Source organism: Ictidomys tridecemlineatus, chromosome 1, assembly GCF_052094955.1.
Source record: "Ictidomys tridecemlineatus isolate mIctTri1 chromosome 1, mIctTri1.hap1, whole genome shotgun sequence".
Lineage (NCBI taxonomy): Eukaryota > Metazoa > Chordata > Mammalia > Rodentia > Sciuridae > Ictidomys > Ictidomys tridecemlineatus.
In genome coordinates, this window is record NC_135477.1 from 2661601 (window position 1) to 2674100 (window position 12500).

At 55.6% G+C, this 12500-nt stretch overlaps 1 protein-coding gene across 11 annotated transcripts in view; it reads left to right on the top strand.

The window, feature by feature from the left end:
• The window catches only part of Ebf3 (EBF transcription factor 3), a 116494-nt gene that overhangs the window by 85168 nt on the left and 18826 nt on the right, over positions 1-12500 (top strand). For 10 of the 11 annotated variants that reach the window (XM_078024191.1, XM_078024144.1, XM_078024141.1 and 7 more), the window contains exons 9-10: positions 850-980; positions 1461-1587. The exons of the other annotated variant lie outside the window; for it this stretch is intronic. In XM_078024191.1, coding sequence (XP_077880317.1) covers positions 850-980; positions 1461-1587 — 258 coding nt within the window. The remainder of the gene's footprint in view (positions 1-849; positions 981-1460; positions 1588-12500) is intronic. 11 annotated transcript variants of the gene reach the window in all.

Genomic DNA, 12500 nt, shown 5'->3' on the forward strand with positions numbered 1-12500 from the left:
AAGCCAAGAACAAAGCTGGCCTCCGCGAGGCCCGCAGCCTGCAGCCGGCCTCCCGCTCAAGGCTGCTGCGAGCATGCTGGGCCTCCTGCCTGCCCATCTTGGGGCTGCGGCCTCCTGGCCCCCTCCCCCTGCACCTCCTTCTGCTGCCTGTGCCCCGCCCCCCAGCAGGGCTGCCTCCGTGGCCGCTCAGCAGCGCCATTGTAATAACTCATGCAAATGTGAGGGCTCCCGAGACAAAGAGAGGTCAGGCCAGCGGCTCAGGGATCCCTGTCGACAAACAATATTAGATGTAAAATGTGTACCTTTGACAAAAGTATTAATATAGTGCTTTTGATTTTTTTTCCTGATGAAAAGTGAAAAGTAGTAATTGTGGAGTGACAGAGGAAAATGAAGTTTTGAACCAAAAGGCAAAGTTCGCGGATGAAAAAACCCAACCCAATTAGCTGCTTATGAGGAATCGAAATGCGAGGCATTTGCTCTTCCATCTCCTTCAACAACCTTTTGATTGACTCTGCTTAGATCTGTACAGCAAAGCAGATAAATCGACATGCCACATGCATGCGATGCCTAATCATTTGTAATAGTCATATTTGCCCTGACACATAATTTGCTCTATCAAGCCATTTTTTTCTTGCTCACTAGTATTCTGCAGCTCGGCCTTTGCTTTATAAAACATTTAATAGTTTGCTTTAAACACATCAGCATGCTGATCTACGATTGCCCTTTGCGAGCCGCCTGGAGGAAGGCCCGCCTTTCCTCCCGTGGCGGGCTGGCAGGACTGGCGGCCGGCGGCAGCTGGCGTGGCGGCTCAGGGTGCTGAGGTCCCTGTTCTCTGTCTTGTGCGAGCAGCAACTCCGTGCATTAAGGCCATCAGTCCGAGTGAAGGCTGGACCACGGGGGGCGCCACCGTGATCATAATCGGAGACAACTTCTTTGACGGTCTACAAGTTGTGTTCGGAACTATGCTGGTGTGGAGTGAGGTAAGCCTTTGGGCTGTCGCTGCCGACTGCCCTGCTGGCCGCCGGGGGTGGGTGAAGCCAGGCACCTCTGGCCAAGTTCCCTTGGGTGGGGGGTTCCTCCTGGGGCGGGGGCTTCTCCTGTGGGTGGGTACGGGTGCCCCCCACTCTGCAGCTCTGGGGTTTTAAGCCTGCCGTAGGAGGTCCCCCAGTGCCCGGGAACAATTAGTGCTGGAGTGACTGGAGGCAGGTCTGAGAAGACATGTGGTGGCAATTTTCCTATGAATGATGCCCTGTGGCCTTTCCTGCAAACTAAACCCAGGATCGTTTGCAGATATTTTTCTTAAAGAACCGTAGGCCCCGACTCTCTGGGTGACAGCTAGGAGGGAGCATTCCGAGACGACGGTCCAATTTGTGCTCATTTTGGTAATTATATCCAACTGGCAAGTGTTCGCCTCTCAGGGCCAGCGCCGCTGAGCGCCTGTTCCTGTGTGGTTTCTGTAGCTGATAACGCCCCATGCCATCCGGGTGCAGACCCCGCCGCGGCACATCCCTGGAGTTGTCGAAGTCACCCTCTCCTACAAGTCCAAGCAGTTCTGCAAAGGCGCTCCTGGGCGCTTCGTCTACACCGGTGAGTTCATGGCTCCAGCCCCTGTGGAACAGTGTGGGTGCTGCTCCCCAGAAGGAGACTCTTGGGAGGGCATCTTGGGGTCTTGGGGGCAGGTGCAGGGCCTAGGAGGACCTGTGAGCCCTGTGGGCCCATGCTGGTTGTGTTAAATGTGCGGTGCCCGTGTCTTCATCCAAAATGGCGCAGTATGCCGTGTATAGCACTTGCAGCCACGTGACCTTGGTACCAATCCCCTCTGTGGGCCATAGCCTCCCGAACACACCCCATAAGATGAAGTGGTGGAGGGATGCTGTCAGTACCAGCAGTAGCCCCTACTCCATCAGAACAGTGGCCTGCGTGCCCGCCTGCATGCTGGGTCCTCTGCCCGCCTCGTCTCCCCAGCTGTGCCCTGTGATATTGCCACTGTTTAGCTGCCCAAATTCGGACTCAGACGCCTGTCACACACCCAGCAAACAGGAGCCTCTGTGTGAGTCAGGTCCCTGCTCTGATCTGGGTGCCTAGACCCTGCAGGGTCCTGCTTGAAGGAGTTCTGTATTCTTCCAAGGTGCTGGACAAGCTCAGGGCAGCAGTAAGGGCGGCCCTTGTGGTCCCCAGGTTTGGTTCAATGCCGTCTTACACAAGGCTTTGCCACATAAGTGCTCAATTGACACAATCTGTTTGAGAAGTGCCATGAGTAAACTTCTCCTGGAGGCGTGTCTGCATCCTGGGTTCCAGTCCCAGGCAGCTCCACGGGCTGTGACACTAGAGGGAGGCTTCTGGTGCTGGACAGTACTCGCCAAGGCCCAGTGAAGGGGGAATGGGGGAGTACTACTCCTGGCCTTGGAGTGTGTGGGTGCAGGGGCAGGTAACCACGCCTGGGTCCTGGTGGCTGCAAGGTCCGGGGCAGGGGGCAGCAGGGGGCACTGGGCTTGACACCTGCTCTGCCCCATCTGAAGGTGCCCTGGAGGGTCCTCGTCTCCCTCTGGTGTGCTGTCCCCTCTCTGGAAGGTGTAACACGGGGTGCTGAAGCCCCCGCCTTTGCAGCCAAGGGAGGGTCACGGCAGTTCCTCAGCCTCCCCCCTTTCCAGGAGGCGCTGAAGGAGCACAGGAGACAACATGTAAGGCCACTCCTCCCCGGACCACAGGGACCCCACAGGCAGTCCTGGGCTGGGTCCCTGGAGGCACCAGGTACCCACAGTCCAGCACCTCTATGTGGTCAGTGTGGGAGACAGGGCTTGCCCCTGCTAGGGGTCATATCCTCCCATGGGACCAGCCCACGGGGGACTAGGGCCCAGCACTGCTGAACGACATGGGGCAGCAGGCCTAGCTGACAGGGCTTCATATTCCTTGGCCACCTCTGGGGCTCCCTGCAAGATCCAGAGATGAGAGAGATTGACTTCTCCAGATTCTGAGCCCCTCAGTGTATTAAAAAAGACATATCAAAGTGAGATACTATAAAATTGAGGCATCTTTTAAATGCTTTTATCAGACAGTCCCCAACTTACAATGCTCCACATAAGAGTCTTCGACTTTGCACTGTGTGTCACGTGTCCCCAGGTCTCCAGTCTGCGTCTCCTCCTCAAGCATGATGGTCAGTAAGTCACCCAATTCAGCACTTGATTATCAAATAGAATTTGTGTTGGATGATTTAGCCCAACAGCAGGCTCGTATAAGTACTTGGAGCACATTTGTGGTAGGCGAGGCTAATTGTGAGGCGTGGTGGTGGGTCAGGTGTATTTGAAGAATTTACACGTAGGGCATTTTCAACTTATAAAAACTTCCAGGCATATCGGAACAGAACCGCATTGTAACTTGAGGAACCTCTGCATACTCCAACAAATAGGTGCTTTTGCTGGGTATAAAGGACAACCGCTGTGCGTCCTGGTTCTGGGAGTGGCCAGGGTCAGAATCCTGCCACCGGCCTGGCAGGGCCTCCCTGGCACCTTTCCCATGGGGCCCCTGGCCTGTGTGAGCTGCAGCCACAGCTGTGCACGGATTCATGGGGACTGTGGGTGTGGTCCCACATGTGCCTGAGTCTGTGGCCTCGGCCTAGGCTGTAGCCACAGCAGGTGCTGTGCAAAGACCAGCCAGGTCTTGTAGTGGGACAGCCCTGAGCCTCTGGGTGATGTGAGACCTGGCTTCCTGTCTCCCTACTCCTCTGAGTCCCATTTTTCTGCCCTCCCTTGTGGCGTTTTTGTGAGAAGCAGGGTAAAATCTACTCAGTGTCTCTACGTGGCAGGCCCTTGGTGAAGAGTGCCTCAGGAAGGACGTCAGTGACACTGAACTTATGTCTAGGTCCATGGGAAGCCGCCTGCGTCCTGAGCCCCCTGGAGGTAGAGACATGGATTGATGGTGGCGCCTGCACTGTGGCAGGTGTATGTCAGGTGATAGGTGTCCCGAGCAAGCTTCCGTGTCTCAGCTACAACCTGCATCTGCCTGTGGGACCCAGTGAGCCCGTGTCTCCATGTGGCAAGGCCGATTTGCTCTGCTCAGGAGGATGCTGCTTGTTCTCACATCAGACCCGGGGACGGTCTCACTGGGTTCTTTCCTGAGTTCAGATCCTGGCGGATGCAGGTGCTTTGGCAGGGAGGTCTGGGTGGCTACTGTCATGGTGGAGAACTTTTTTAAAGAGAAAATATGACAGCAGAGAGGTCCTGCTCCCTTCTCTGTGTTGCCTGTGGTCTGCTGATGATCCTGTCCCAGTGCTGCAGAGAAAGGCCCTGGGCTGAACACTTGTAAACAAATGCAAGTGTGCAGGGAGGGAGTGCTGCCTGTCACTGGTTGGCAGGCGTCACATGACCGTGGTCCCAAGTCCCTACTCTCTGGGGCCAGTGGGTGGGGAAGTGCAGCTGTCTCTACCGCCTGTTGTCCTCTGGCCAGAGGTGATGCCCTCTTTGGCCAGAGGTGCCCTCCCCAGGTGTCTGTGTGTCCCTCACCTCCCCCAAGGGAAGCTGAGTTGGGTCCAGCCGACGGCCTCCCCAGAGGCCTGCCCTCCATTTCCGCATGGTGTTGTGTTCACTCCGAGGCTGGCTGGGCTTGGTGGGCCACACTCCAGGGTCCTGCTGCCCAGGACTCAGGGGTTTCCTCCCGAGCACGGGCACTTTGAAGGAGGCCACGCTGCAGCTCAGCCCTTCCTAGCTGGAAGCTAATTTATTGCCTCCCCCCACACCCCAATCATTAGTGGGAATATACATTTCAAACGCAGTGTAAGGGATATGTGGGGGGAGCAGTACCTCAGGGAGCAGAGGAGAGGTGGGGTCATACCCTGTCTGACCTGGAAGCTTCTGTCTGATTTGCATTGCCCCCAAATTGATGGGGACAACGAGGTAATCACCGGGAGCCACTCCCTGCTGAAAGCTGAGCCTGCCCCACTGGATGTCACGGTGTGGGCGCCATCCCTGGGCGTCTGGTTCCCATCAGCATCCCAGGCCCTGGAGGCTGCCGGGATACCCTCACATTTAACCTTCCTGGCGTGGGGCCAGCCACGGGGCAGCCGGGCCAGGGGATAATGAACCTGTGTGCAGAGGAGGGGCTGCCCGCCAGCCTGTAGGGGCTGGGACGGACTTTGCAAAAGGCCTAAATGATCTGTTTACAGTGACCTGAGAAACACCAGATTTTTCAGAACCAGACCCTATTAGTCAACCCAGAGTGGGCACAGTCGGCCTCTCCTGCCCAGGAAGGGGAGGTGGGCCGAGCCCCACCCGTCCAGCCCCTTTGCCTGCTGCTCTCAACCACTCTCAAGTCACAATTACCTTGGGAGGCTGTGGCAGTTGAGTTGATTAGCACGGTGAATTAAAAGAAGGAGTCACAAATGACATGTCCAGTGCTTCCATACTAGTCCTTAGTATTCCCAGTGCGCCTCACCCCTGTTGTAAGAAGGTCAAAAATTAGAGAGAGAGAACAGTTTTCAAGCGGCTAGCACTTAGGAGCAGAATTAACAATCACTGTGTATGTAATTGCCAGTTAATAGTGAATCGCCTTCTAGACTGTAAAATGCAATATAAACGGGTGGGCACTGAAAATTAAATTAATGAGATATTTGCTGCATTTAAAAGCGAATAGTGCAAATTAATAACCGGGTGCAATGCTCGTTTTAATATTTGTCTAAGAGTGTACCATTTGCTTATTTAATAATAATTAAGATAGTACTGGAATCTCCTACCTGGGAAACCCACGTAGAGGCAGTTGAGCAGTTTGGCATTTGTAACGTCACCAGTAGAAACACATGGAGTTGTTAAGAGTAATAAAAGAAATTATTTTTTAATTAGAATAGAAGCATTACAGTGTTGCTTGATTAAGACAGATTGGAGTTTGCATGCTTCTAATTGAAATCATGTTATCACAAAAACTAGTTTTACAGGCATGTCCTAAAGTGTGAAGCGCTACAGCAAAAATGTGTGTTGCTGTTTTCTTAAAATGTCCAGAGTGGTCATTGGCAGAGCAGTCTCCCATTAAATCAAGAATGGAGGCCACTGGTGGAGGCTTGACATCAGCATTGTTCCCAGGACACCAGGAATGGGCTCGGGGGACTTCGACTGTTGACCTCTTACCCTGGCGTTTCATTGACCCACCCTCATTTTAGAGACTTCTTTTGCTTAATTTAAGAAATTATCACAAATTACTGGGAGTCAAGGTGTCTCCAGTGACAGACTGAGCCAGTTCCTGGATGAGATGCTGGCAGGCAGCAGCGAATGTCTCGCAATGGACACAGGGAGCTCTTGACTCCAATACCTGGACCAGCCCCAGGTCTGTGATGCGCTCACTAGTTGGGAACATAAAAATGATTATTTTCCGCACAAAGACATGCATTCAATTTCAGGCTTATGAAATCATTCCTCAGCCAGCAACTGCTGACAGTTTGTGTTCTCTCTGATGTAGTATTTATGTTTCTCTTAAAAAAAAAAAAAAAAAAAAAAGACCATGTCCAAGAACTGGCTGCATGTCGAGGGCCATGGTTCCTCCTGAGGGCTGTCCTGCAGCCGAGGCCACAGTTCCCACCGAGGCTGCTGGCAGGGCTCCGTGTTCATCCCCTGGGAAAGCCTGGCAGTGCTGGATCCTGGGGGAGACCTCTGGTGTGGCCCAGATGGGGTTCCCCGAGGGTCAGCGGGCCGTGCCAGCTCCTGCTCACCTTCTCCCTGGCTGCTGCTCCTCAAACACATCTGCAGAGCCAATGATTCCTAATGCTGCCCACAGATCATGCCATTTTACCCTGATGAACCAAATGGCAAGGGCTGCCTTAAGCGTAAACCACCTGATTGTTTCCAATGTAGGTTTGCAGCCACATACGTGGACACAGTGAGAAACACTTTCAGGTTCTGGAGTTTGGGCAGCATAAGCCTGAAGCAGCCAGTGACCCTGCCCTTCTTGGCCAGGGCCAGTGGAGCCCAGCTGCCCACTGCCCATTCCCGTCTGCAGTGTGCATCCTGTGGCCATGCTGGCCATACTGATTGAAAGTTCAGTTCTCCATCACCCCTCTGCGCTGTCCCCAGAGCAGGGACACCTCTGGATGCCTTGACTTTTACACAAGCCATCTCCCTGCAGGTAGCGCGGGGTTGTGCTGTCAGCTCGGGCGTCTCTTGCCCTGAATCGAGGTTTTCCATCCCACCAGCCTGTGACTCGGTGACACGCCCCTCCCACCTGGTTCTTGTCAGTTGTCTGAGGACAGGAGAGGTGGCACACTTCCCCAGCCTGCCCCCTCACAGTGGCCAATGCTAGGGTCCTCGGGCCTCCAGGGCAGAGCTGAAAGGCAGGTGGTATGGGTGCCCACCTGGTGTCCTTCCTCAGTGGCAGCATGACCGCCCCACACGGGAGCAGGTCAGCTGCCAGCAGGCTGAGCTGGAGCTGGGAGTGGGATTCAGTAATGTGTCCCTTTAAAGAGGGTTGTGGGAGGGCTCCCGGGTCCCTGCTGTCCCCTCTTTCCTGTCTCGAAGGAGGCCAGGAGAATGAGATACACCGTTTGTGCTATTGCACAAGTAGACTATTTGTCCTAATCAGTGACACCCATTTACTAGAATTGCTTAAAATGAACTATACCTCATACAGAAATCGCACATTTAGAGAGTTCCATTCATCATGTGAACATTGAGGGCCAGTAAACTTTTCTGCCCCTCCAGTGGGATCATAGGCATGCATCAAAATGTTAAAAATGATTGGTGAGAGGGAGCTGTCACCCATTTATCAAGGGAAAGAACATTATTTGCTAATTTCCCAACCAGGCTGCTGACAGGGTGCTTCGTCTTTGGACCCATGGTGACCAGCGTGGCCTTTCTGTTATTAGTACAAGTCAAGCGCTTTTGGGCTGTTGCTAACAAGACACATTTGTCTGTCATCAGAGGGGGGTTTGGTTGCCTTCCAAGTGGCTGTGACCCAGTCTGCTCCCTGCACCCCGATTGGCTGCGCTTGCGGGGGCCACACAAGCCCTTGAGGGGAGACGGACTGATAAATCACGAAGTTTCCACGTCAAGGTGAAGGTATTGACTCCTCGGCACCCTGACAAGACGAGCCTGAGGCGACGGCCATCCGTCTTCCCCAGAGGACAAAGGGGTCGTCGGTTTCACTGGGGATGGGCGGCGTGTGTGGCTGATGTGGGCAGGCCTGGCCTTCTTCCCCAGAGTGCCCAGGGTCCGTGGTCCCAGCCCCTCCCCATGGCAGTGCCTGGGGGCACAGGGCGGCGGTAGTGGGAGAGACAGGGCCCCCATTCGGGGCTTTATTTCCAGTTCTGTTTGGGAAGGACACCCTTCTGAAGACAGTGTGGGAAGCCCTGGGCTGGGGGAGCCCTGTGCGCCATGCGCTCTGTTTCTGGACCTGTGGCTCGAGCGGGCACTTGAGGTCGGAAATGGCTGGCGAGCGCCGTTTGCTCGGGCGTGTGTGGCGCAGGCCTGGTCCTGGCACTGCTGGGCTGTGGCCCGCTGGTGCACCCGGGGGAGGCCCGCTGCACACACCGCTAGGGCCTGAGGCTTGGGTCACAGAAGCAGAGCCTGAGAAAAAGGGCTTCCATAAAATCATCAACTGGAACACCGGAACCTTTCTCATTTGTTATAGAAAATGCAAAATAAGTAGCATCCAGCTTTCTTCTTTTAGAGAGGTTTTTAGATAAACAACGGAAAGGAAAACTCATGGTGATGAAGACTATTTACTACACACAAAAAAATCGTCGGATGCAGTAAGGAGCACGTGCAAGAACTCGACTCCACGGGCGTGGGTGCTTATGGGGGAGCGTGGGTGCTCTGGAGGACTTGTCACAGAGCGAGTGAACACGGAGAACACCAACTCCGTGGAGACCACAGGACGCCACAGACCTGGTGCCCATCCTGGGCAGACCGAGGGCTATTTTCCTCTTCCCCTTTGGTCCCCACCCTCTCCACTGAGGTGTGTCCTCCTGTGTCATCCACACATGGAGATTCTGCTGCGGTCAGAGGAGCCCCGGAGGTCCTCTGGCCTTCTCGGGCCCTCAGGGCTTCCCCACCCAGCATCCAGTGGCCACCGAGGAGCCCGACCTCCGGGCCAGGTGATGGGATGGAGGTATGTTCGGCCAGATTCCTCTCCGTCTTTTCACCTGAAGTGTGGAGCTGGCATCTCTCCTCTGATCCTGAGAGGGGTGGGGGCTGTGGCCTGTGGCCCTCACTGGTCACATGAGCCCATGCACCCCAGGCTGGGGTCCAGCCAGATGTGTGAGCAGTGGCGATCCTTTTACCCCGTGCTTTGGAGACCAACTCTGTTTTCCTAAGGAGCGCCTCCTGGCACGGCTGGGGCCTGTGAGCACTGAGCTTCCAGGTGTGCACCCACGAGGGCGTGAGCCCTGCAGGGTGCTGGTGGCTGAGACGCTGGCATTGGCTGTGGTGAGTCCCCGGTGAAAGCCTGCAGACCGGCCTCCTGCGCTGGTCCTGGGTGGAAGTGCAGTCGGTCCCAGTTAGCGGAGTTTGCTGCCATGAGAGAGGTCAGGTGCGGCTGCCAGACACTGTGGGAGGTGTCGGGCCTCACAGGGCTTCCTGCCCTTGGGGGCTTCGGGCTGACACTGCTAACATTCTGTGTCCACCCCACGGACCAAGCCTAAGGGCTGCTCCCGCTGCACACGTGCTCAGCTGTGTCCCCGTGGCCGCAGGCCCTCTTCCCACGTTCCTCGGTCACCTGCGTGGCTCCTCACCTGCATGGGTAGAAAAACCAGTGGAATGACCTTCAGGGTGAGCATTGTGTCATCTTAGAGGTGTATCGTGGTTTGGCGCCACCTCCACGCAGCTTGGAAGTGCCTGTGGCATCTACGTTGGGAGTTTGCCTCTCTGGGCCAGGGCCTCAGCTGCGTGCTGCAGTAATTTGGGACAGGAAGGAAACCACCGGGTCTCAGAGGCCCTTCGGATTGGGGTGTCAGGGACAGGGATACGTATTCTTGCCACTTGGCAGTGGGCTAATCCTTACCAAAGGGACATGACGATGTCTTCATCCGGGCAGCCTGGGGCTTGCACAGCCCTTGGCAGATGTCTGGTGCAGAAGCTGAGCTACAGTCCCTCTGACTCAGTGTCTAGTGGGGACCAACAGGATGCAGAAGAGGAGTTGATAAGCATGACTAAGAAGAGTCCAAGTGCCCTGAGAAGGGGTGCACAGGGGTCTGGGATCTCGTGGGAGGAAGAGTCCTGGCAGGTGGTGTGGAGCTTGCAGCCCTGGAGGCTTGGTGGGGGGCCAGGGGTCTTCCAGGCGGAGGGAAGAGGGTGAGCCACGGAAAGGTGGCGGGGACAGCAGGCGGAAGGGGTGTGAGTAGCCCAGAGGCTCGGGAGGGGAGGTCAGGTGGGGACACAGGTCTCAGGGCGGCGAGATGGTTTTAACCTTTCAACCTGTGTGGGAGTGGGGCTGTTCCATGAGACTCGGTACTTGGGTCAAGCTTGGCAGTATCTTTAAAGGCACTGCCTCTGAATGTTCCTTTTTTGGGAGGTATTGAGCCCGATGAATTAGGAGTAAAAAATGTGTCTGTGGAAGTTGTGCCCTTTGGCAATCATGTTGGGAAGCTGTTTCACCCCCGTGGCAAGACTTCATTCTCTGCCGTCCTTGGCCCATAGCTGGGTCCTGTCGCACGTGGCCCATAGCTGGGTCCTGTCGCACGTGGCCCAGTGTGGTCTCTGTGCCGTTAGACAAACAGCAGGAGCACTGGTACTGCCAGACGGCGTGCAGACCAGGGGCCTGTCCCCCGTGGGTGTAGCTGGCATGCCCTCTCATTCAGGTCCACAGGGTTGCTTTGCCTCAATCATTTCTTCAGACACAATCCACAAATTTAGGTTCACCCCAAGTGTACACTGAATGGTCTTTAGCATATGTCACAATATTGTGTACGTGCTGGCCCAATAACTTAAGAACAGTCCAGTGGCCCCCAACCCCTCTCCCGTAGCCTCCAGGGTACCTCCTATTCTGGACACTAATGTCAGGGGATCACAGGCAGAGCCCTGCTCAGGGCCCTGGGGGTCACCTGTGTCGCATCACGTGTTGGGGTGCTGTTCCTGTAGGGTTAGGCCACACTGTGTGTCTACTCGGCAGCTGGCGGGTGTAGGAGATCAGGACCATGCTGCTGAGCACCGTCACAAACTCGGCCCCTTCACTTTGCTTCGCAGATGGAGACGTTTTGACAGCTTCCGAGTTAGCCTGGCATCTTCAAGGAGCTGGGTGGCCATCATGCCTCAGCACTTCTGAGCACCTACTATGTGCACTGCCCTGAGTAGGGCAGGCACATGGCAGAGGGTGACCCTGAGTGATCTGCCTTCATGTGTTAGGAGAAGGGACACCTAAATAGGAGGAGGGGCTCCTGTGGTGGCACCACCAGCCCAGGGCACAGGAGGGACCTTCCTCTGTCCTTGGTCATGGCAGGGGCACCTCCAGAGGGGCCCCCAGTGCTCATTTTACAGCTCACCTCTGCACAGAGATTTTCCGCTGGGTTAAAGTGTGCAAATCCATTGCTCGGATGGCCCTCCGCAGAGCTTTGTGTTTCTGACTAGGAGTTTAGGACGCCCCCCCCCCCCCCAGAAAGCCTCCAAGACAGTTGGCCGCCGCCCAGGGACAGTTTCTTAAAGCCCAGCACAGGCCGGGCATGAGCGCTATCTTGGCTGTGTTGAGGTTCTCACCTGCTGGTAGCTTCCAGTACCTGCTGTCACTACTCAGAGGGGCTGAGATGCCAGGATACACTGGGGCGGGGGCAGAGGACGCCCAGGCCTGGTTGGTCTTGGGAGTGTGTGTGCTGGGCCGCGAGCGAGCAGAGAGGCGGGGAGGTGAGAGCGTGGGAGGGCGCCCTGGGCCCAGGTTTTCCTTCGCTGCCGGGCTGGGCTTGGTCGATGTAGTTCCGTGAGGACTATAAAAGCGGTAATCCAGTGTATTCTTCGAGGTGTGTAAACAGAAGTGTTTGAATGCAGTCCAATAGTTGTCAGCAAGGGTATTATTTTGGTAACAAGGAAGATGAGCTGTCCCCTTTTCTGCATTTGGTGTCACATCACAATGCCGCCATCCGCTGCCAGGCAGTGGTGAATGGAAGCTGGTCCCTGTGCAGGAGGCCCGGTTGGGCTGTCATGTGAATACCAGAACAATATTCCCGACGTGAACGAGGAGACTCCAGATTCCAATTAGAAGTCAACTGTGGCACTTTTCCCATCCTTAGAAGACTTGTTGGTGGAAATACCCTGTGGTTGGCGGGTTGGCAGGAATTCTGGGGAGTGGCGAGGAGCAGAGGCCGACCCTGTGGGTCTGAGCTATTCTCTGCTGGCGCTAGGGGATCCCCTGGCTTAGTGCAGCCAGGATGCTGGAAAACCCAATGTCCCTTTTATGGGGGCAAACCTAGGCTTAGCCTCTTGGTGTAGAAGGATGACCTCACGTCTTCCCGCTTGTCCTGTGGCCAAGCCGGGGGCCGGCGGCTCCTGCAGGCCAGCTCCCTGGTGAGTGATGCCGGGGCTGCGTGGCCTTTGTGTTTC